The following is a 25,327-nucleotide window of genomic DNA, read 5'->3' on the forward strand; positions in this document are numbered from 1 at the left end:
AATAACCTTTAGATATAAATGGCTTAGTAATATGAAAAGATTAAAATGTAATAAAGAATTTTTTAAATTGTTTGAATATACTGGAAAATTAGATGACCAAAAAAAGTCATTGAACATGCTTGTTAACAAACGGTATACTACCAAAACCAATAAAGTAGTTGAATATACAATTCCCCCATTAAAAGAAATTACTTTGCCAATACAGAAAAAAAAATTATTACTACCTCACTCTTTAAAATGGACGTAAAATACTACAACAAAATAATTATGCAAATCAACTACTTTATGCAGTATGTAATCAAATCGTAAAAGATAATAATAAATCAGATATTAAGGATAAACCAAGCTCTTCCTATAAGAGTGAAAATAAACATTTTGAAATTCACCCAATATTTAACTTAGCTGAACTTCCCAAAGATAAATTTCCTAACTTCAAGCGAAACTTGAAATTACAGATGAACTTATAGGAATAATTAATGAAAAACTAAAATCTATGTCCATAAATACCTTATCTAAAGATAATGATAATAGAATTAATATATTAGGTTCTAATTATTCCATCAAAAAGAATTATTACAAGAGACCTTCCTTTCCGGATATGCGGTATGAAGAAAAAAAATTCTATAACATACTTCACACTCTGGAAGTGAGATTGCAGAGGAATATTGATGAACTCACAGAACATCAAATATATTATAAATTACATGAATGGGTATGACCATTACGACATATAAAATAAAAAAATTATCTGACAAACTGTATGCTATTTTAATAACCGTAGAATTCGCTGGTGCATTAAAAAAGGAAAAATTACTTAAATACACTACTTTAATTATCTTAATAACCATTTATCCCAACTTATTTTAAAAATTTCAAAAATCCCTAATTCCCCCCATTTAAAAAAATATAAAAGATACATCAAGATTTCCCACCCTTTTTTCACCCAATTGGCAAGTTTTACTTTACCAAAACTAAATCCTATTTTCAAGCTACCCACATCCCCATTAACATCCCCAATTAAAATTTACCATATTAATTTTTATTTCTTTTCCTTTTTATTCCCCTACATTGTAGGTGTACAATTGTCTACTTTTAATTCCCCACTCCACACGTTTGCAGGTAATTAATAAAATTTGAATTTCAGTTTTCCCCATTCCACACGTTTGAAGGTAATAAAATTTGAATTCCAGTTCAAACTTCCATCCATATCTATTTGATATTTTGTAGGAGTCTCTTTCTATCTAACCAGATTTTCTCCTTCATTCTCTTCATCGTGTGAGTTTACAAATATCATGGAAGAGTGTGGTAATTCCAAACGTGTTTATGATTCTAATGATGAGCTGTGGGCTGAGAATATATCTAAAAGATTTCATGAACCATTGTTGATGAAGAACAACAATGTACTTGAGCCAAAGAAGAAGACTAAAGAAATCAAGAAAAAAAGGCCAAGAAAAGTTACATCAACTGTTTCAAGACCCACACTTCCTAAGGTATGTTTTTTAAATTCATAATTTTGTTTTTTTGTTTATAAAACCCTAATTTAACACTGTTGTATGTGTTTGTAAACTGAAATTAACAATGAAGTTTTATTCAATACATTCAAATTAAAGTACAACCAACATGTTTCTATACATTTTAGAGTGTGTATCAGATTCACAAGATGTATCAGATACACCAAGTCTATTTACAATGTTTGTAAGTTTAAAAAATAAGATGTATCAGAAACATATTATAAATCCAATGTCTTATAATTTTGAATTTAATGTATCATATACATTCAGCTAAAACTGAATATGAAGGTGTTTATAGAATAGAATTGGTGCCAGTTATAAAATGTATCATATACATCTTATAAAGTATATTTATGAATATTATTATGATATATCATATACATTCATTTAATACAATGCATGAATTATGTTATTTTATTTTTTGTATAAACAGGGCATGCATTATGTTATTAAAAAAATTTCAACACATCCATTGAGATTTGGAGCTACTTTCAATTTTGATTTTGTAAATAAAATCAAATTATCAATAAAAGAGGAAGGCGTTGCGCTGTTTAGAAAACAATTTTTGGACCATATTTGGAAATTCCAAAATGTAATTTCCAGGGTCATCTTACCAAATGTTTGCTGTTATTGGAGGTGGGACATGAAAATAAAGATGCACTGCATGTTCGGCATACTAATGGGAATTTATTGGTGTTTGGAATGAAGGAATTTGTCATTGTAACTGGCCTAAAATGCAAAGGAAATGTTAAGGAATTTTCGTATCCTAATTCCACTACGAGCCGCTTATTACAAAAATATTTCCCTGATTGTCCCACGGGTATAACCAAGAGTCGATTGATACAGCGTTTTGCAATGGGTAATTGGGAGACCACACAAGAATCGGTGGAAATTGCAATAATATACTTCATCAGTACTTTCTTGTTATGCCATCTTTGTGAGACCTTCATACGTATAGAAGAATTTCTAATGGTCGAAGATGGTAGGTATGAAATGTATCCTTGGGGTCAGATTGCATTTAATAAGCTGATTACATCACTCAGGCAAGACTTCAACCAAAGAACACATGTATCGCTTATTTGGAATGCCTTATGCACTCAACGTTTGGATTTACGAATGTGCATCTACTCTAAGTCCAGACATTGTTGTTAAAGTGGCGAATGGTATTCCGAGAATATGTAATTGGAAAGTGGTGGCTGAAAAACCAAAATATGAAAAGTTATTGACTAGCATTTTCTCCGAGGTAACATTAATTTTAAATTATCTTTTAATATTGTATCAATAAGCTTTATAATATTTGTTGTAAATAATAGTTTTTTTGTTATACGTAACATTGTAATAACATTTAAACATTTTAATTGCAGAATACTTGTTCAAACATTGCACCAACGCAAGATGAGGTGGAATCCCTTGATTTACCCGATAGTCAAGAGGTCAACAGAAATGAAGTATCTACGCCACCTGTTGGTGCAAAAAAAATTCATACTTAAGATAAGTCAGGTTTCGAGGATTTTTCAACAAGCCCTCCAGATCATTTATTGAGAAGATCATCTCGTGTATCTGATACATCATCTCAACCACCATCAAAGAGGAGAGAGAATACTGATACACATAAAACAAAGGGTTCGAAAAATTTGTCAAAGCAGTCAAAGCCTCAATTAAATCAGTCATTCTCAATGCCAGCGGAAGAACATACCCCGTCTTCTAATGTATATTCTGCCCATGTATCTTCACAAGTCTCAAAAGAGAAGTCTGTATATCCTGATTTTGAAGAACTGAAACAACATATGAAGGAATACGTAACTAATGATATTTATTTGTTAATGTTAATTGTTAAATATAAATCTGAATCTGTAATTTTTTTTGAATAGGTTGACAGCAAATCTGAGTATCTTGTGAATTAGATAAAGGCTAATCACATTGAGGTGATAAATTCTAAGAATAGGGATGATGGCCAACAATCAAAGGTAATATATTTTGTATGTGTATTTTCGTTGTGTTTTATAAATTTCATACGTCATTATGTTACAAATTCATTTAATGAAGGATATGGGTGGCAAGTCTAGACCAAACATGGTTGAAGTTTCCGATGAAGAATGCAATGATGGACACCAAGCAACCTCTCCGATACAAATGGAACTTGATGTTGACAATCAGGTTTAATCTACTTTATTAAATTTGTACATAAAATTATATAATTTATCATTAACTTAATTTTCTTTACAAAATAAAGACTGAAGATACGTTGAAGAATCATCAAGTAATGAAGGACGTTTCAGAACTTCAATCCCCAAATTCAGATACTCATCATACTGATGAAACATGTGAACACAACAAGGTAAATATAGCATATTAATGTCATTATTAGTATTTATCAAAATTTTAAATGATATATGAAAATGTACAAGTATGCTTCGTTTAATTTTAATTATATTATTATGATACATTGCTGTTTTATTTGATAATTATGATACATTGCAGTTTAATTGGATTAATATGATACATGTAATTTAATGTTCACATATGTATTTTCCAAGTTATTGTGTATTGTACTAAACTTTTGTATTTAGTTTGTATGTGATACATTCCACTGCAAGACACATATCTATGTGACTAGTTAAATTTGTTTTTCTCATCTATACAAATCTGTCCTTGATACATTAAAAATCATTTTGTGTATAATCATTTGATGTTATAGGTATCATAAATTGATCAGTACATTTTTTATTCAGGATGCTCCATCATCACAAACACCTTATCATTTATTTGAAGGAACAATGAACGAAGATACATCGGTATTTTAATCTTCATGTATCATATCAATTTCATATATCTATCAATATATTTTTACTTATTAGTGTAAACCATGTAGGATTCTACACCATCTGGTTCAATATCTACGGATACACGCGAAGCCATGAATACGCTTATTGCTGAGCTAGGAAGTCTGCCTACTAATGCAAATCAACAGGAGTTTACCGAAAATCAAAGTTTGCTTTCGGACAGTCAATTACCAATTGATTTTCCAATCACAGATATTGTTGTCCGAAGCTAAATAAATATTCCTCATGCACGTATCTGGATGCCTTCAAGAAACTGCAAATCCCCTTATTTAACTTCATTTGGGTCAAGTGAGAAAAGAAAAGCGGTCATGACTGATGTAATACGTCAAAATTTTCCATTTCAAGGATGTGAGATTACAAACTAAGCCCCTTCACATCTGATTGATGAGTTTATTGAGTGGGTTACTGCAGAGCTTCTTAAAGCTCATTCAAAAAAGTAAGTTTTATATAATTGTACTGAATCTGATAAATTTTCAAATTGCATCTATTGTTACAATTTTAAATAACATCTTTTCGTTATGCTTTATGCTACAGGAAACCATCAGAAGATAAATACAAATCAAAAGCATCTTCATTGGGTTTTGAAATGATGGATTATGTCGTTGCTTTTCTGACAAATAAGAATTGGTTTTATGCCATGTCTCAGCCTAAGAACTGTTGGACTGATCAGGTAAATACATGCCTTTATAATGATGTATATGATACATTGTGTTGGTAAGAACTGTTGGACTGCTCAGGTAAATACATGCCTTTATAATGATGTATATGATACATTGTGTTGATATGTATCTATACTTATCAAAATCATATAGTACTTTAAGCAACCAGTATTTTTTTTTAATTAAATGTTTTTCAAATGCATAATTATTTTTATATTTTATTTGCAGCACATCGATGTTATTTTTTACTACCTTCATCAAAAATTAAAACTTCGAAGCATGGATCAATACAGATACACAACAGTCAATTGTTTGTTCAGCACACATAACAACAATACCCATGATAGGTATTATAACAATGAGGCTGATGATGATATTAGTACCCAAGAACACATTGATCGTGCAAGAGCTGTATCAGTACATGAGAGGTCAATAATCAACGTCATGAAAGGTTTTTCAATACCAGTTGGGTTACCATGGCATCTGGTGGATGATGTTTATATTCCAATCAATTATGATGGAGATTTTCATTGGGTATTAGCTGTTTTTGAATTGAATAAGAGGTTAATACGCGTGTATGACTCTTCTTTGGGCACAAGGAAACGTGTATATTCTGACGAGATAAAAAAATTGTCAAGGATGTTACCTTCTTACCTGATTGACAGTGGTTTCTTTGAAAACAATCAGCGGACAAACTGGTCAGTTCTTGATGCATACAAGGACAAACAAACGGGTTTACCTTTAGAGTCACATATTCCTTTCATCATTGAATATGCTGAAGGTATCATGCAAAAAGAACACGATAGCCTGTAAGTATTTTCAATTCCGGTCTACAATATATGTGTAAGCTATTTTACAAATTTATATTACTTTTTTTATTTTATTGTAGGGACTGCGGGTTGTACGTAGCTACATTTGCAGAGTTTTTGAGTGACCAACTTGTTATTCCACCTGATACTAATGGACATCTTGCAAATTACCTACGCAATAGATATGCCGCATGTGTTATGGAGATACGGCAGTGACAAGGTCAATGGCGGATACATAAGTGACAATGACGATCCACCAAAGCCTAAGGGTCAATTCACAACACCAACTGAAGAGGACATTGTTAACTTAGATTAGTAATTAGCTGGGACAGGATGAACAAGTTTATATGTTGTTTTGTGTTCAAGACAATTATCTTTTGTGTTTTTCTAAAAGATTATTGGTATTACAATAGTTTGTTAGTTATAAATGTTATGTTTTTTCAAGTTATTGCATTAGAAACAGTTGTTGTTTTATAAAGTCAAGGTACAAATTTTTTAGTGTTTCAGTTTAAGTAATTTTGATAGCTAATTTACAAAATGAAGTATATAAGACTTAAGTTCTAATGTGTATGATAAATTATTAAGTATTTTTCACTTATAAAAAATGATGTATATGATACATAAGTTATAATGTATACATGATTGCAGTTATATATTTAGCAACTTGAATTATATGAATGTATATGATACATCATATACATAAACAAAATAAACCCTGATAAATATTATAGTGAAAAGCATATGAATGTATCTGATACATAATATGAATGTATCTGATACATAATATACACAACTAAACTTAGTTTGAATTACTGTTACACTGAAACCCAAACACTGTTTAATAGAATATATCAAATTTATAACTCATAAGGATGTATACACGAATCATATAGTAAACAATTGAACAAATTAATTTTTTTGTACACTTGAATATCTCAAAATACAATATACACGGAACATATAACATATTTTCAATAATATTCATGTATATGATAAATCACATACACAAACAAACTCCTATATCATTATTGTTACATTGAAAACACATACCTGTTCAATCTATTTATTTATAAAATTTGGAGTTTAAATTTGGCACATATTTAAACTGCAAAGTCATATATTTGAACATTAAATTAAGTTGTGTAACCAATACACATTATTTAGTCAAAATTATAAAGAAAAAAATGGATAGAAGTACCACGAACACTAATGTCCTATTTTAAAACATTCTTTCAATTCTCTTTCGGGAAGAAAGTACAAGTTCTCCTGTTATGTCCTTCTTGTCCACACTGCCCACAACAATTATTGTTCACTGTTATTTTCTCATCCGCATTTTTCTTTCTTCGCTTTCTTGGTCGTCCAACCAACCTTCTGTACCTAGGTGGCCGGACAATTTCATCTAAAACATATTCTGGAACGTTCCGATCCTCCTTATCTGGCATTGGAAATATTACAACCTCGTACGTTTTTTCTAATGCATACGTCTTGTAGTAATCAGAGCAATATGGGTGAAAATTTGTAACATTCTTGTGCTTCAGAACTGCAATTGCGTGTGCGCAAGGTATCTCATCATGTTGAAACCTTTCACATGTGCAAGTTTTCCTCTCAAGGCATACAATGTATCTTTTTCCGGCTTCATGAACTGTGAAAATATATTCAGATGATGGAACAACCTAAAAATTTAAGAAGTTAGTGATACATTATGTAATATACAATTTATATATCATTTTTTTAAAAAAACACTTAACATTGAAAATCAGTTTGTATCTAATACATAAAACAGAAATTCATTGAAATTGATAAATACCTTCATCTTTGAACTTTTAGATGCGTTTACAATCAATATCTCCTCAAATCTTCGGCCCAATGTGTCCTTTGTATATGATGTTATTTCTCTATTTTTATAGTTACAACTACCAAATAAAAGTCTAGCTTCCTCCAAGAAGTCTATAATAGTTAACTTACGTGCATCGACAAGGCATCCATTGATACACTCAGCGATGTTCGAAGTCATCATTCTACCTCTGTTTATGGTTGAATGAACTCTTGACCACTTCTCATAACCAGCTTCTTCAAGGTAATCCTTCACCCTATGATCAACCTTCACAACCTTAGCCATTAATTTATCAAAATCTTCCTTTCTGTATGCTTTTGCCATTAAGTAAAATATATCACTTAGTGTTATTTTACTCCTTTTGAAGCTTGAACATACATTCATCCAAAGATGCCATATGCATGCACAATGAGGTACGTTTGAGTATACAATGCTTACACTCTTTATGATACTTTCATTTCTATCCGATACAATACACATGTTTTCACGCTCCCCAAATGCATTTTTGAAATTTTCGAAGAACCATGTCCACGAACGGTCATTTTAAGTGTCTACAAAACCATATGCCAATGGCAATATGCATCCTAATTACAAAGAATCTTACATTTAACTTCACGATACACAATGTTTACACTAATATAATATAAGTTATACATTACATCAGAATTATAACACTCATACCTGCACCATCGAGTGTGCTTGCTGATACAGAAGTACCGTTGTAAGCCCCGCCAAGATGTGCAGCGTCCACTACAACTACAGGCCTGCAGTAGTCGAACCCTCGGATCAACGGTCTTAGGGCTATGAACAGATACATGAATTTATTATCTTCCGTCTTTTGCATCCTTATATATGAATTAGGATACACTTTATTTAGCATCCATATGTATCTCGGCATCTGTTTATATCCTTCCGATGGCTTACCCTTGAGCATCTCTAGTGCACGCTCTCTAGCACGCCATGCTTGTTGGTACGATATCTCAACCCCATACAATTCTCGAATATCTTCAATTACATCTTGAGGTGTATGGATTCTTTTATGATTTACCAATTTAGGGGCAGTCACACCACTAATAAATCCAATTGTTGCTTGTACTTTTGTTAGTATCCTATCCCGCATCGGACATGTATGTTCACTATTGAAATATCTCACTTTGAATACATCAGATTTTTTTCTGCAAGATGATTTTAATGTCCATCTACATTGGTCGCTGAAGCAAACCAACACATAGCTGTCCAAAAATTTTAATTGGTTTAATTCATATAATTAAAGCAATGTTATAAATATCACAACAAGATATGGACTATTTATAATTATGTATCAGATACAATATAAATAAAAATATAACAGAGAAAAACAAAAAGATCATAGAGTACGCATTCAAATACCTTTTCTTATCCGATCTTTTCACTAGAAAATTGAAGTTGTTCTTTATTTTATATTTAGCCATTACAGCAACGAGTGTACCTTTGTCCTTATACAACTGCCCAGTCTTCACTTCAGTACTATTGGAATCAGTTATGTAATTCGTAGCATTTAATTCTGGAATATAATCAATGTCCTAAATTCTCGACTCGACCAGAGCAAATGTAACGACCCGTTTAGTCGTTTTGAGCAACAGACTTCAATTCTAGAAAAACTGGCAGAAGCGACGGACCCCACGACGGACCGTCAAGGGCACGACGGACCGTCACAGGGTCTCGTTTCAAAACACTTAGAAAATCTGAAATTGGGTACTAAAAATCGACTCTCTGAACTTCATGACGGAATGGCAGGATGGACCGTCACGGGCGTGACGGACCGTCATGGAGACTTCAGTGAAAATCCACCCTCTGAACTTTGCGACGACCTGCAGGACGGACCGTCACAGGCACGACGGCGCGTCACAGGTGGCGCAAATCCCAGGCAGAATCGGATTTCCTTACATGTTTTAAGGGACGTTTTGGGACTATTCTTTCCTTAATTATAGATTTCGTGGGTTTATATTAATAACTCAAATTCTTGGGGGTTAAAAGAGGTAACCCTAAGTTAATTAGTGGGGTATTATTGCCATCTCTTATTCTTAAATATATGTTAATTTGGGGTAAAAGAAAGAGGGTTTTGAATAAGAACAAGAGAAAGAGAGGGAAAGTTGAATGAGAGGAAAAACACAAAGCTTGGGAAATTGCTTGCTTGATCACGAATCTTCGGTGGAGGTAGGTTATGGTTTCTCTTACGATATTCGTAGTAAACTCTTAATAGAGAATGATATGTATTGATAATATTGTAAACCTTGCTATATGCTTATTTGTATGCTTGCATGAATATGATTATGTGATTGTGATAAGATAAGCATGATAAAAATATTGAATCCCAAATCTTGAAAAGAAACTTTAATATACACTATTAATGATGATGTCCTGGTATAGAAGAAGGCTTGATGAATTACAGAATGATATTAGTGGATCGGGTGTCACGAACCGACACGTAGAATTAGGGGATCGGGTGTCACGAACCGACACGTAGATTTAGGGGATCGGGTGTCACGAACCGACACGTAGAATTAGGGGATCGGGTGTCACGAACCGACACGTAGATTTAGAGGATCGGGTGTCACGAACCGACACGTAGAATTAGGGGATCGGGTGTCACGAACCGACACGTAGATTTAGGGGATCGGGTGTCACGAACTGACACGTAGATTTAGGGGATCGGAGTGTCACGTACCGGCACAAGAGGATTAATGAAGATGAGTGATCAGAGTGTCACGTACCGACACAAGAGGATTAATGAATATGAGGGGTCGGAGTGTCACGTACCGACGCAAGAGAAATAAAGATAATGAATCTTGGAAGATGTTAATATACTCAATCTAATGAACATGATTCCCAAATGAGTTGGTATTGGGGCTTGAGTCCTCATGTGTGAACTTGACGGTAATTGTTAATAATATAGTGCTTGTTGTTGCTACATGTTGAGTATCATAGTTGAGTTTATGATATTACTTGGTATATACTGTTTTCTACTTTGAGTTGGCCGATGATATCTACTCAGTACCCGTGTTTTGTACTGACCCCTACTTTTATGTTTTTCTTCTTGTTATTTGTGGAGTGCAGCAAACGTGCCGTCATCTTCGACTCAATAGTAACTCAAGCCAGTCTTCGTCACACTGGATCTTCAGGGTGAGCTAACACTTGTAGCTTGGACTGGATCTTCTCCTTCATGTCTTGATGCCTTGAACTTCCGGCATGGACTAGCTTCTTATGTATTTTTAGCTTCTTAGAAACTCTTAGAATTAGTAGTTTAAAGTAGATGTTCTTGTGATGATGACTTCCAGGTTTTGGGAACAATAGATGTTAAATAATAGAAGTTAATGAATTGGTCTTTATTTAATGAGTTTAAGTCTTCCGCATTACTTTCTGTTGATATTATATTGAAATGTTAAGGTTAGATTGATTGGTTCGCTCACATAGGAGGGTAAGTGTGGGTGCCAGTCGCAACCCGGTTTGGGTCGTGACAAAACTTTGTATCAGAGCATTAGGTTCGTTGGTCTCATCACACAAGAACAAGTCTAGTAGAGTCTTAAGGAACGGTAGGGGGACACCTTTACTTTTCCTTGAGAGGCTATAAGACTTTAGGAAAATTTCACTCTTTCATTCTTTCTTTCGTGCTACTACTTGAGTCCAATTGGTATCTAGGCGATACGAATTGGTATCTGACCATCTTCACTCTCTTTCGCAGATGGTTAGAACTAGAGCAACGACTACGTCAACACCAACACCGGCCAGACAAGAAACAACTGAGCCAGCCACTGAGGCTGTGGCTCGAGGAAGAACAGCGGCGAGGGGTTGTGGAAGAGGTCGTGGGAGGACGTCCTCTAGGGGAAGAGGACGAGCACCTAGCCCATCTGATACTAGGGCAGTGACTCCTCCACCGACTGAGGAGGTAATAAGAGAAGGGGAAGATGGGGAAACTGAACAAGTGCAAAATGAGGAAATGCCACCCCAACCTACCCCAGAGATGATCAATCAGGTTCTGGCTTATCTTAGCGGGTTGTCTGATCAGGGCCAGACACCCCCAGTGTTCTCTGCACCAGCACCTCAGGCTCCGTAGGTACAACATGCGGCTACTATGGCTCCCCGCATGGATGTTCCATTGGAAATAGGCACATTTCCACGCCTAACTACTGGGCCTATAATGACAAATGATCAGCATGAACTTTTCAATAAGTTCTTGAAATTGAAACCTCCAGTCTTCAAGGGTGCTGAATCGGAGGATGCTTATGATTTTCTGGTTGACTGTCACGAGCTACTACACCAGATGGGTATAGTAGAACGGTTCGGTGTTGAGTTCGTGACTTATCAATTTCAAGGGAACGCCAAAATGTGGTGGCGGTCACATATTGAGTGTCAACCAACAGAGGCACCACCTATGGTTTGGGACTCATTCTCTAGCTTGTTCATGGAGAAGTATATCCCCCGAACTTTGAGGGATAGGAAAAGGGATGAGTTCCTGAGCCTAGAGCAAAGTAGGATGTCGGTTAATGCTTATGAGGCTAAGTTCCTTGCACTATTCAGATATGCCACTCAATTATGTTTCAGTCCCCAAGAGCGAATTCGCCGGTTTGTGAAGGGGTTGAGGTCAGAATTGTGGATTTCGGCCTTACAGATAGCGGCAACTGCAAAATCCTTCCAAGAGGTGGTAGACTTTGTGATAGAAGTGGAAGGAGTGAAGCCAGAAGACTTCACCACAACATCGACATTAAAAAGGCTTCGAAAGGGAGGTGAGTTTAATGGTTCTTACACTAGAGGACAGGGTTCGGGAAGTTACTCAGTCCGACCAATTCAGTCTTCACTACAAACTGTAGTTGGGGGACCACCTCAGACCGGTCAACACTTCTCTGAGGGGCATATGATCGACTCTAAAGAATGTTATGGATGTGGGGAGATTGGACATATTAGGAGAAATTGTCCCAGACCAAGTTACAGACCCCCAATAGCTAGAGGTAGAGGTGGACATGGTAGAGGCCGTTTTTCTGGAGGGCGTGGTGGTCGAGGTAATAGTGGTCACCAAAACGGCAGAGGTAATGGGAAAACTGGGGCCACTATATCACAACATGGTAGGGGCAACGGACAGACGAACGATAGGGCCCATTGTTACGCTTTCCCTGGGTGGTCTGAAGCGGAGGCATCTGATGCTGTCATCACAGGTAATCTTCTGGTTTGTGATTGCATGGCTTCTGTATTGTTTGATCCTGGATCCACGTTTTCTTATGTATCTTCCTCATTTGCTAATGGTCTAAATTTACATTGTGAATTACTTGATATGCCTATTCGTGTTTCTACTCCGGTGGGTGAGTCTGTGGTAGTTGAAAAGGTGTATAGGTCTTGTTTGGTGAACTTTGTGGGGAGCAACACCTATGTAGATTTGGTTATCTTAGAAATGGATGATTTTGATGTGATTCTGGGTATGACTTGGCTTTCTCCGCAATTTGCGATCTTGGATTGTAGTGCTAAAACGGTGACGTTAGCCAAGCCTGGGACAGATCCGTTAGTGTGGGAGGGCGACTACACTTCCAATCCGGTCCGCATCGTCTCCTTTCTTCGTGCTAGGAAAATGATTAGTAAAAGGTGTTTAGCTTTCTTGGCACATCTCAAGGATGACACTACCCAAGTACCTTCGATTGAGTCAATTTCAGTAGTTCGTGAGTTTCTGGATGTGTTCCCTGCAGATCTTCCTAGTATGCCACCGGATAGGGATATTGACTTCTGTATTGATCTTGAACCCGGTACTCGCCCCATTTCTATACCCCCTTATAGAATAGCTCCCGCGGAGTTAAGAGAGTTAAAAGCACAACTTCAAGAGTTATTGAACAAAGGCTTCATTAGACCAAGTGCATCTCCTTGGGGTGCTCCGGTTTTGTTTGTAAAGAAAAAGGATGGCAGTTTTCGAATGTGCATAGACTACAGACAACTGAATAAGGTAACCATAAAGAACAAGTACCCACTTCTCCGCATTGATGACTTGTTCGATCAGTTACAAGGTGCTTGTGTCTTCTCTAAGATTAACTTGAGATCCGGTTATCATCAATTGAAAATACGGGCAACGGATGTGCCAAAGACTGCTTTTCGAACGAGGTATGGGCATTACGAATTTGTAGTGATGTCTTTTGGTCTTACGAATGCCCCTGCTGCGTTCATGAGCTTGATGAACGGGATTTTTAAGCCATATTTGGACCTCTTCGTGATCGTATTTATTGATGATATATTGGTATACTCAAAGAGCAACAAGGAACATGAAGAGCATTTGAGAATGGTATTGGAAATTTTGAGGGAGAAAAAGCTTTATGCCAAGTTCTCTAAGTGTGAGTTTTGGCTAGATGCAGTGTCCTTCTTGTGACACGTGGTTTCTAAAGATGGAGTGATGGTGGATCCTTCTAAGATTGAGACAGTGAGGAATTGGGTAAGACCTACTAATGTGTCAGAAATAAGGAGCTTTGTTGGGTTAGCTAGCTACTACCGCCGATTCGTCAAGGGATTCTCTTCTATCGCTTCCCAATTGACAAACTTGACTAAGCAGAATGTCCCATTTGTATGGTCGGATGAATGTGAGGAAAGCTTTCAGAAGCTCAAGACTTTGTTGACTACCGCACCTATCCTTACCTTACCAGTAGAGGGTAAGAACTTCATTGTTTACTGTGATGCATCCTATTGTGGTTTGGGTGCAGTACTAATGCAAGAGAAGAGTGTGATTGCTTATGCTTCAAGGCAATTAAAGGTGCATGAACGTAACTATCCGACCCACGATTTGGAAATAGCTGCGGTAGTGTTTGCATTAAAACAATGGAGACACTATTTATATGGGGTTAAGTGTGAGATCTATACGGATCATCGTAGCCTTCAGTATGTCTTCACTAAGAAAGATTTGAACTTAAGACAGAGGAGATGGATGGAGTTACTAAAGGACTACGATATCACTATCTTGTATCATCCGGGGAAGGCGAATGTTGTAGCGGATGCTTTAAGTAGGAAGGCGGGAAGCATGGGAAGTCTAGGTCACTTGCAAGCTTCTAGACGCCCATTGTCTAGAGAGGTTCAAACTCTAGCTAATGACTTGATGAGATTAGAAGTAAATGAGAAGGGAGGATTGTTGGCTTCGGTGGAGGCAAGATCTTCCTTTCTTGACAAAATTAAGGGAAGACAGTTCGATGATGAGAAACTGCGCAGAATCCAAGATAAGGTATTGCGAGGAGAGGCTAAGGAAGCACAAATCGATGAGGAAGGTGTTTTGAGGATCAAGGGAAGGGTATGTGTACCCCGCGTCGATGATTTGATCAACACAATTCTGACAGAGGCTCATAGTTCAAGGTATTCTATACATCCGGGTGCAACCAAGATGTATCGTGACCTAAAACAACACTTTTGGTGGAGTAGAATGAAGCGTGACATTGTGGATTTTATTGCCAAATGTCCAAACTGTCAACAAGTAAAGTATGAACACCAAAGCCCGGAAGAACACTTCAGAGAATGTCCATTCCGGAATGGAAGTGGGAAAGAATTGCAATGGATTTTGTGGTTGGTCTTCCGAAGACAATGGGTAAGTATGACTCCATTTGGGTGATTGTTGATAGGTTAACTAAATCTGCTCATTTCATTCCGGTCAAGGTGACTTACAATGCAGAAAAGTTAGCCAAACTTTACATCTCGGAAGTGGTGCGATTGCATGGGGTTCCACTATCCATCATATCAGATAGAGGTACGCAGTTTACTTCTAAGTTTTGGAAAACATTGCATGCAGAATTGGGTACTAGGTTGGACCTTAGTACTACGTTCCATCCCCAGACCGATGGTCAGTCTGAGCGAATGATTCAAGTGTTGGAGGATATGCTTCGTGCGTGTGTGATAGAGTTTGGTGGTTATTGGGATAGCTTCTTACCCTTAGCGGAGTTTTCATACAATAATAGCTATCACTCAAGCATTGATATGGCCCCATTTGAAGCATTGTATGGTAGGAGATGTAGGTCTCCCATTGGTTGGTTTGATGCGTTCGAGGTCAGACCTTGGGGTACTGATCTCTTGAGAGATTCGATGGAAAAAGTGAGGTCTATTCAATAAAAGCTTCTAGCGGCGCAAAGTAGACAAAAAGTATATGCAGATCGAAAGGTTAGAGACTTAGAGTTCATGGAAGGTGAACAAGTCTTGTTGAAAGTTTCACCAATGAAAGGGGTGATGCGGTTTGGAAAAAGGGGTAAACTAAGTCCAAGGTACATTGGACCATTTGAAGTACTTAAGCGAGTAGGAGAGGTGGCTTATGAGTTAGCCTTGCCTCCAGGGCTGTCCGGAGTGCATCCGGTATTCCATGTGTCGATGTTGAAAAGATACCATGGGGATGGAAACTACATCATCCGTTGGGATTAAGTTTTGCTTGATGAGAACTTGTCTTATGAGGAGGAGCCTGTTGCTATTTTAGATAGAGAAGTTCGCAAGTTGAGGTCAAGAGAGATTGCATCCATAATGGTGCAATGGAAGAATCGACCGGTTGAAGAAGCCACTTGGGAGAAGGAGGCGGATATGCGAGAAAGATACCCACATCTGTTTAAAGATTCAGGTACTCCTCTTCGCCCTTGTTTTCCTTCTTTTGATCGTTCGGGGAAGAACGATGGGTAAATTGGTATCTAATGTAACAACCTGTTTAGTCGTTTTGAGCAACAGACTTCAATTCTGGAAAAACTGGCAGAAGCGACGGACCCCACGATGGACCGTCAAGGGCACGACAGACCGTCGCAGGGTCTCATTTAAAAACACTTAGAAAATCTGAAATTGGGTACTGAAAATCGACTCTCTGAACTTCGTGACGGAATGGCACGACGGACCGTCACGGAGACTTCAGTGAAAATCCACTCTCTGAACTTTGCGACGACCTGCAGTACGGACCGTCGCAGGCACGACGGCCCGTCACAGGTGGCGCAAATCCCACGCAAAATCGGATTTCCTTACACGTTTTAATGAACGTTTTGGGACTATTCTTTCCTTAATTATAGATTTCGTGGGTTTATATTAATAACTCAAATTCTTGGGGGTTAAAAGAGGTAACCCTAAGTTAATTAGTGGGGTATTATTGCCATCTTTTATTCTTAATTATATGTTAATTTGGGGTAAAAGAAAGAGGGTTTTGAATAAGAACAAGAGAGAGAGGGAAAGTTGAACGAGAGAGAGGATCGAACGAGAGGAAAAACACAAAGCTTGGGAAATTGCTTGCTTGATCACGAATCTTCGGTGGAGGTAGGTTATGGTTTCTCTTACGATATTCGTAGTAAACTCTTAATAGAGAATGATATGTATTGATAATATTGTAAACCCTGCTATATGCTTATTTGTATGCTTGCATGAATATGATTATGTGATTGTGATAAGATAAGCATGATGAAAATATTGAATCCCAAATCTTGAAATACACTATTAATGATGATGCCTTGGTATAGAAGAAGGTTTGATGAATTAAAGTAATGGGATTGAGGGTGCCTTGGTATAGAAGAAGGCTTGATGAATTACAGAATGATATTAGTGGATCGGGTGTCACGAACCGACACGTAGAATTAGGGGATCGGGTGTCACGAACCGACACGTAGATTTAGGGGATCGGGTGTCACGAACCGACACGTAGAATTAGGGGATCGGGTGTCACGAACCGACACGTAGATTTAGGGGATCTGGTGTCACGAACCGACACATAGAATTAGGGGATTGGGTGTCACGAACCGACACGTAGATTTAGGGGATCGGGTGTCACGAACCGACACGTAGATTTAGGGGATCGGAGTGTCACGTACCAACACAAGAGGATTAATGAATATGAGGGATCGGAGTGTCACGTACCGACACAAGAGGATTAATGAATATGAGGGGTCGGAGTGTCACGTACCGACGCAAGAGAAATAAAGATAATGAATCTTGGAAGATGTTAATATACTCAATCTAATGAACATGATTCCCAAATGAGTATGGTATTGGGGCTTGAGTCTTCATGTGTGAACTTGACGGTAATTGTTAATGATATAGTGCTTGTTGTTGCTACATGTTGAATATCATAGTTTAGTTTATGATATTACTTGGTATATACTGTTTTCTACTTTGAGTTGGCCGATGTTATCTACTCAGTACCCGTGTTTTGTACTGACCCCTACTTTTATGTTTTTCTTCTTGTTATTTGTGGAGTGCAGCAAACGTGCCGTCATCTTCGACTCAATAGTAACTCAAGCCAGTCTTCGTCACACCGGATCTTCAGGGTGAGCTTATACTTCTAGTTTGGACTGGATCTTCTCCTTCATGTCTTGATGCCTTGAACTTCCGGCATGGACTAGCTTCTTATGTATTTTTAGCTTCTTAGAAACTCTTAGAATTAGTAGTTTAAAGTAGATGTTCTTGTGATGATGACTTCCAGGTTTTGGGAACAATAGATGTTAAATAATAGAAGTTAATGAATTGGTCTTTATTTAATGAGTTTAAGTCTTCCGCATTACTTTCTGTTGATATTATATTGAAATGTTAAGGTTATATTGGTTGGTTCGCTCACATAGGAGGGTAAGTGTGGGTGCCAGTCGCAACCCAGTTTGGGTCGTGACAACAAGAGCTTCAGTATCTCTTTCGGTACCTTCCACGCATACGATTTCACCTGATGAACAATCAAAATTACGTATATCCCCAACTATTTTTTCGGTTGTATTAATACAAAGCGGATACATGCCGATTCCAGATGCATTCTTTTTCACTTCGAAATAAAGTTTCACACCCATGTCGTTTTTGATTTTCAACGGAGATGAGCTTCCCTCGACAATGTATCGTATTTTAATATCCTTTGTAATAGTGTCGATCTCAAGCTCTGCTAAAATCAACGTTTTCAGATTCACAAATGAAATGGAATGGTCAACAACAATTCCATCAACTTTGTAACCTTCATAATTAATATCGCTTACCCAAATTCCAGAATGCCGCAGCAGAATTGAGATATTCATCTTCAAAACTTTTTTTTTAATTCTTAGTATGCAGATCAACCTTTACAAGAATATATTTGAATTATGAAGCTAATCTGATTTAAAATTTGAATTTACTATTCAGTTACACAAACTAAAGACCATTAATTACGTGATTTCAGTTAATAATAACAGAAATCACGATAATTAATCCTACTTAATCGCAGCAGCTGTTAAATGGGATGTATCAGTACTTATGTATCCCGCGCCAACGTGATGTATCCCGCTTCTTTGATTTTTAAGGGATTTTTAGTAATTTCAATTCTTAAAGGGATAAATGGTCATTTTGTATTTATAATATGTGGTTCCTATAATTTATACTTAAAAAATATGTGGGACAACTACCTCACCGAAGATAATAGGGAAAAGGTAGTAAATGCAACTAATATTATCTTGTAGACCTCTTCCACAAGCTCTTTAGGGTCTTCACCCACTTTAGAACAAAAAAACATAGGAGGATTCATTCTTGTAAAATCTTTCAACGTTGAAGAGATGGTGTTCACATTAGGGTTCACATGGGGCCCAACATCCCTATTGGCTTTAGTGCTTATAGCTTGAGTTTGATTTGTCATGACTTGATTCAATGTTTGGACAGTCTACCTTATTCAAACATTTTTCATAGCACCCTCATCATTAGGAGCTTGAGAAACTTGAGGATCTTTGGGGCCCTGGGGACTTTTGGGAGGAACTCCCTCATTCACAATCTCCTCATTCATCTTTCTTGTGTTCTCCCTTCTTGTATTAATATCCTATAGACACAAGATAACGGTTAAGAAAAGGAATTCATAGAGTCAAAATTTTAAGGCACTAATACAGAGCAATAAAAGAAGTGAAATTTCCTAAACATCTTATAGCCACTCATGCATAAATCGCTTCACATAGATGAACAAGACTCTACTGGATATGGATAGTGAGATATCATCCTAGATTCATTATAAACATTTTGCTCTGATTATCAAGTTTTTCACGATTCATTGATACCTCTTATATGTAACACGATGCACTTCACCCTAAAGGGGTCTCATACAAGCCCTTAGCATAATCATAAACCTATATAATAAAAGTAATGTGAAATATTTAATTTTTACAAACGAAATATTTTTCATAAAACAAACATAGAAGTCTAGACCTTGTCTCAAAACCATTTAATACAATTGAGAATCAATAAGGGTCATATACCTTTACAATTGAAATTTCTCTACGCTTGGTGACTCCTGATGGTTTGAGGAAGTCCATCGTCGAAGCTGATAGACTCTTGAGTAAAAATAAAACATGAATAGGCAAACATGGTGGTAATTGGTGATCAAATAATTGTGAAAGGATGACTCAATCAAGCTTACCTACTACAGTTCAAACACCTGAAGGCATAATTAAAATATCGGGTGAGCTAAAGATCAAACAACAATCAACTTAACATGTAGGCGAGCCTTACTTATGCTATCGAACTAGTGTCGTATGAAATGTTGGACCCATTTTTGGGAAACTATAAGTAGTCCAAAAGAGCAACATAGTGTGTTAAAAAATATATCAGGTTTTCATATTATATGGTTTTAGGAGATTTTTGAGAGACTTCGATTTAATTTATCTTTTACCCTTTTAGAAATATTTTTAGGTTTTTAGATTTTTTAAATAACATTGTTATTGACACTTGAGGGTTCAAATCAAAGTGTTTGTTCACAATAAATGTTCAATTTCAACTCCCCAGTTACTAAGAACATAAAGGTATACTCTCTTTTCATTTTATGATGATTGGATAAAATCCCAATTCTATGTTAGTGATTATAGGGTTTAGTGTTGATTTAATGTAGTGACTATTGTGTCTTTCTATGTTTAATTTTATATACTTATGCATTTTAGCTTATTATCATGGATTAATCATGGGTTAAGATTGTAAACTTTATCCTAGACTAGATATTAAATTGGTGATCGAAATAGTTCAATTTAAGTAGGTAAATAACTTGATTAATGAAATTTAGATTTTCTTTTGTAGTTTGATCGAAAGAGAAATGTGGTACAATTATTGTTGTAAAATGTGCCTAAAAGAGATATTCTATTAAGGCATTGGTTGATTTGTCATTCACATAGATGAGAACGAAAGGTGATTCTATGATATGATGCTTTCAGATCAGAAGAAGATCAATGGAATTACAGATTAACCAACATGTCCATGATTGTGTAGTACTATTGAGAAAACACATTTACATCAATACCCATCCACACACACCTATATCTTCTCTAATTTGTTTGAATCCCCAATTTACTCTAATCGATAATTGATGCTAAAACCTTTTTCACATACTTGGTGGAAATATCAACACTCTTTCTAATTGATACGATGAATAAATTTGCATTCTTTATTTTCTAATTGAATTCCTTACATTATATAACTCCTTGTAGGATTCCACCCCAACTCTGTTGGACATTTTTATTACTAATGCGCACTTACTCTTCTAGTTATTTTAGAGTGTAATTTGATCATTATCGCCCATGTTCAGCTGGTGGGGCCGCATCCAGCCTAATAACCACCAAGACCATCTATTGCTCCCGAGCCCAAGACAACCATCACCCATCTATGTCTCCCAAGCCTAACTTGTACACGGTTCCAACATGGTGGAGGCGAAGGAATCAAAATGATTTAATCATAGGTATGATTCTCTTATTCCATCAACCCATCTCCACTTTATTTGATTGAGGATCTACCTTGTCATATGTATGTATACCTAATGATTCTTGTTTTAGTAGGATTTTTGAACCTTTGCTAGTTTTATTAAGTGTGTGACCCTCGTGCATGAGACTTTAATAGATTATTACGTGTTTCAACTTTTTTTGGTGGTTATCTAGGGTCGTGAAACCCTATATGGACTTATATTACTTGATATTCTTGATTTAAATTTGATTCTTGGCATGGAATAGTTATTCCCTGTACTGCACGGTTCTAAATTATTTCTCTGAGGTCCTTACCTTAGCCATGCGTAGTAATCTCCTAGTTTTCTAGAAGAGCTCTTGTAGTCGCACACTAGTTCGAGTTTTTTCCCTTATTAGGTCTCAAATCTAGTGGCTACAGATCTCTTATATTATTTTCCCTATGTTTGGGATGTGAATTGAGTCTTCTTCAATTGATTTGTTTTTTTATTGTCCATGAGCTTGTATACATATTTCCTATCGATCAACCAGGCCTACCCAAGAGCATAACGTTGATAATCATGTTGACCTTTAGTTAGGTATTTATCCTATTCTATTTCGATTTATTACATGGCCCACATAAAGTTCAAGGCGCTCGCTCATTGTTATTCTTTAGGGTCTCTTTGATAAGGGATTCATTCAGCATTATCAACTTCCTTGGGGCACCCCATTCAATCTATGAATAAGAAGGATGGTACGATGCATAAATATAATGACTACATAGAGTTAAATAAGATGAAAGTTAAGAACCATTGAACCATGCCTAATATTGATGATTTATTTGACAAACTTTAGGGTGTCGCAATTTTTTTGAATATTGATTTGGGATCTGGTTACCATTAGTGTAGGATTACGGTAGTTGCCATCCCTAACACCATATTTAGGACTCCTTATAATCACTATGAGTTCTTTGTAATGTACTTTGGGTTGACTTATTCAACTATTGCCTTTATGGACTTGATGGTCCGGCTGTTTAGACCTTATCTAGATTTGTTTGTAATAGTATTCATTGATAATATTTTTCTATACTCGCATATTAGGAGAGTGAATGAGCATCATTTAATGATTGTGCTCCAGCTTTTAAGAGATTAAAAACTTTATGTTATGGTCTCAAAGTATGAGTTTTTGCTCGAGTTTATAGCTTTACTAGGGCACATGGTGTCACAGGATTGCATCATGGTATATCTGGTGATGATGGAATCTATCAATATTAGGCTAGGACAACTTCTATTACTCATTTGAAAGCTTCGTCGGAGTAGAAGGATACTACAAATAGTTTATGGAGGGGTTCTCTACTATAGTTGTACCTTTGACCAGTTGACTCATCTCGATGTTCCTTTTTATTTGTCTAAGGAGTGTGAGTTGAGCTTTCAGATTTCAAATAATTTATTGTAGGCATTTCTACATGAATTTTCTAGTTGAGGGTGAGGTCATTATGATATATTGTGACGCATCTCATTTTTGTTTAGGTTCTTTACTGATGCAGTGGAGCTAGGTATCGTGTATGCATCAAGGAAGCTTAAATTACATAAGTTCACCTACCCGACATATGAGTTGGAGTTGGTGCCGATTTCTTTGATCTTAGAATCTAGAGGCACTACATGTATTGAGTTCTTTGTGAGATCTATACATATAATAAGAGTATTTAGAACATTATGATCAAGAAAGAACATATTTTAAGGAATTTCAATTTGATTGAACTCTTGAAGGAATATGACCTACTTTTTCTCTATAATTGGATAAAGGCAAATATAGTAGAAGACACCTCAAGTTGGAAGGCGGTGAGTACAAGTAGTTTTGTCTTCTTTTCTACTGGTGAGATACCCATGGGGTTGTACAGCCAATCCTTTGACAATAGGATTATTCATTTGAATATTTAAGATTTTATTCTTTGTTTGCCTATTTGAGAGTTTAGTCCTCTTTGTTTTACCAGATTTGTGGTCTCCAATTTGAGGATCAGACCGTAGTGGCTCTCCAAGACCGTTTGTTAGAGGATAATGTTGGTTTGGCTACGTTAGATTGATGGGGTTTTTAGATTTTTTAAGTCATATCTATATTTTGACAGTAAAACACTTGTCTATTCCTTTATAAGGACAATTATTCTAGATAATATATCAAAACGAGCAACACGAAGACATATCATAATTTTAGGCAGCACATTGCAAACTATGTGTCTCATCTCCTATGTGTCCAATAGGTGAAGAACGAGCATTTAAGGACTCGAGAGTACTATAGAGATTACCCATTATATAGTGAATGTGGAATTGAATCACTATGGATTTTGTTGCGGGTTTTCCAAGGATTTCTAGATGTCTTGACAACATATGGATCAACATTGATCGATTGACAGATAGAGCACACTTTATCCATGTTCTTTCTTCACTCCGCATCAAAAGTTTGGCTCGCATTTATAATTAAGAGGTTGTTCGTCTTCATGTTGTACCTTTGTCTATTATCTCAAATATTTGGGTTCTCAGTTCACCTCTAGCTTTTGGAGGAATTTTGAAGAGGGGTTGTACATTCTTATTGACCTTAGTTGTCACGACTAGAGTCTATACCACAAATGAAACCGGCGTCGTTGAGCTCTCATAGGTCGCAGAAAATCCTAATTACGTCATTCTTACTTCATCTAGGTTAATTTTAGCAGAAAATTTGAAACTTTTTGTTTCCTATCATGCATAAAGGTCATTTTACTTTCGTTCATAATGTTCACAATCAACCATCTAACATTAAGATTATCAACTGAAAGAAATAGTTCAATACTGCATTAAATGTATAATTGCCAAAATGGAACCAATACAATGTCTGAAATAAAAACGGAAAGAAACACTAGTGGAACATACTTCACTAGCTGGATCTTATGACTAAACTATAATATAATCGGCAAGCATCCTCAAAGCATGAGGGCCTAACAAGTCCGGATGAATGCTTTAAGTGCGGATAGTTTTAGCGTCAACCTGTAGCTCTAGCGTCCACCTGTGCCTGCACCTAAAATTGTAGAGTTGTATCGGGTTAGTACAGACTTGTACTAATTATGGTTAGATGGAAGCACACACCAAGGACATGAATGAGTAAGAATAGCTCTTTCCTATTAACATGATTATCAAAAGTCAAGTTAGTGGACTTGCCAAATTGGGAATAGGAAAGTTAGTGAGCTTTCCAAATTTGGATTAGGAAAGTGAATGATCTTTCCAAATTTGGATTAGGAAAGTCATTCCATGAGAATAACATGCATCATCATACTTATTAGATTGCAGACAACACATAACATATAGCACATAACATATAGCACATAACATATTGCATATAGAAGATAACATATTTCATATAGCACATAACATTTTTCATATCATTAGCTCATATGCAATGAGACCTTGGAATCATGGACTTGACATCAAGACTTCCCAAAATTAGGGCTCAACATATGGGACCTCAACTAGGGAGCCTTTTTTAGAAAATGCATAGTCTGTTTTAATCATTCATACGTACTTTATTTCATTTCATTCATGGGCTACACACCAGCTATACCTAGGATGTAGTTTAAGACTTTCATTAGGTTCGTTGTGCAATGAACAAGAATGAACTAGTGCCATCACCTAAGTCTAGCTCACCTCTTGATTATCCTATCCTTACACCTTTGGTATAATTCATTTCATTATGTGCATCATTTGAGGCTGACCTCATTCCTTCATGGGGAACTTTAACTTTAACCGACATAGATCATGTGAGCATCGTTAAATCCAGCATCTCCCCCACACGCAAAAGAGGTAGAATCACCAGCCAAAGTGACCCAAAACATTCTATCGTACATGGGAATTGAACCCCGCAAGATCCCTATATTGACAGTATAGGTTCGAAGACTAGGATATATAAGGAGACCCATACCCGACATGCCGGACAGTCTCATATCATGAGAGTTACGTGAACCTCCGCCCTTCCCAAAGGAAGGCATCACCGCTCATAACTAGTCTATCGATGCT

The 25,327-nt window shown here is 36.4% G+C and overlaps 3 protein-coding genes across 3 annotated transcripts; 1 reads left to right on the plus strand and 2 right to left on the minus strand.

Moving 5' to 3' along the window:
• The first annotated feature begins 1,292 nt into the window (after window positions 1-1,292).
• Window positions 1,293-6,038, plus strand: LOC138348075 (uncharacterized). Its single transcript, XM_069296685.1, has 13 exons — window positions 1,293-1,490; window positions 2,115-2,370; window positions 2,555-2,754; window positions 2,876-2,974; window positions 3,416-3,478; window positions 3,558-3,668; window positions 3,745-3,849; window positions 4,244-4,306; window positions 4,384-4,501; window positions 4,766-4,790; window positions 4,889-5,024; window positions 5,242-5,822; window positions 5,903-6,038. Exons 1-13 carry the CDS (start codon window positions 1,293-1,295, stop codon window positions 6,036-6,038), a joined length of 2,091 nt encoding a protein of 696 aa, XP_069152786.1.
• Window positions 6,039-7,054: 1,016 nt separating this feature from the next.
• On the minus strand, window positions 7,055-7,980 carry LOC112941302 (uncharacterized). The gene is made up of 2 exons (XM_026030487.1): window positions 7,630-7,980; window positions 7,055-7,495 (listed from the first exon to the last, which is right to left on the minus strand). Exons 1-2 carry the CDS (start codon window positions 7,978-7,980, stop codon window positions 7,055-7,057), a joined length of 792 nt encoding a protein of 263 aa, XP_025886272.1.
• A 219-nt stretch (window positions 7,981-8,199) lies between these two features.
• LOC138348076 (uncharacterized) lies at window positions 8,200-8,776 on the minus strand. Its single transcript, XM_069296686.1, has 2 exons — window positions 8,338-8,776; window positions 8,200-8,240 (listed from the first exon to the last, which is right to left on the minus strand). The coding sequence occupies exons 1-2, from the start codon at window positions 8,774-8,776 to the stop codon at window positions 8,200-8,202; spliced, it is 480 nt and encodes a 159-aa protein (XP_069152787.1).
• Between the last annotated feature and the right edge of the window lie 16,551 nt (window positions 8,777-25,327).

This window comes from Solanum lycopersicum, chromosome 4 (assembly GCF_036512215.1).
Source record: "Solanum lycopersicum chromosome 4, SLM_r2.1".
Taxonomy (NCBI): Eukaryota; Viridiplantae; Streptophyta; class Magnoliopsida; order Solanales; family Solanaceae; genus Solanum; species Solanum lycopersicum.

Excerpts from the sequence above, each read along its gene's own strand:
- LOC138348075 (XM_069296685.1), top strand. The coding sequence starts at position 1,293 with ATGGAAGAGTGTGGTAATTCCAAACGTGTTTATGATTCTAATGATGAG. Across the intron at positions 2,975-3,415 it reads ATGAAGTATCTACGCCACCT|ATAAAGGCTAATCACATTGA; the intron begins GTTGGTGCAAAA and ends CTTGTGAATTAG. Across the intron at positions 3,479-3,557 it reads ATGATGGCCAACAATCAAAG|GATATGGGTGGCAAGTCTAG; the intron begins GTAATATATTTT and ends CATTTAATGAAG.
- LOC112941302 (XM_026030487.1), bottom strand. The coding sequence starts at position 7,980 with ATGGCAAAAGCATACAGAAAGGAAGATTTTGATAAATTAATGGCTAAG. Across the intron at positions 7,496-7,629 it reads CTAAAAGTTCAAAGATGAAG|GTTGTTCCATCATCTGAATA; the intron begins GTATTTATCAAT and ends TTAAATTTTTAG.
- LOC138348076 (XM_069296686.1), bottom strand. The coding sequence starts at position 8,776 with ATGCGGGATAGGATACTAACAAAAGTACAAGCAACAATTGGATTTATT. Across the intron at positions 8,241-8,337 it reads AAGCACACTCGATGGTGCAG|GATGCATATTGCCATTGGCA; the intron begins GTATGAGTGTTA and ends CTTTGTAATTAG.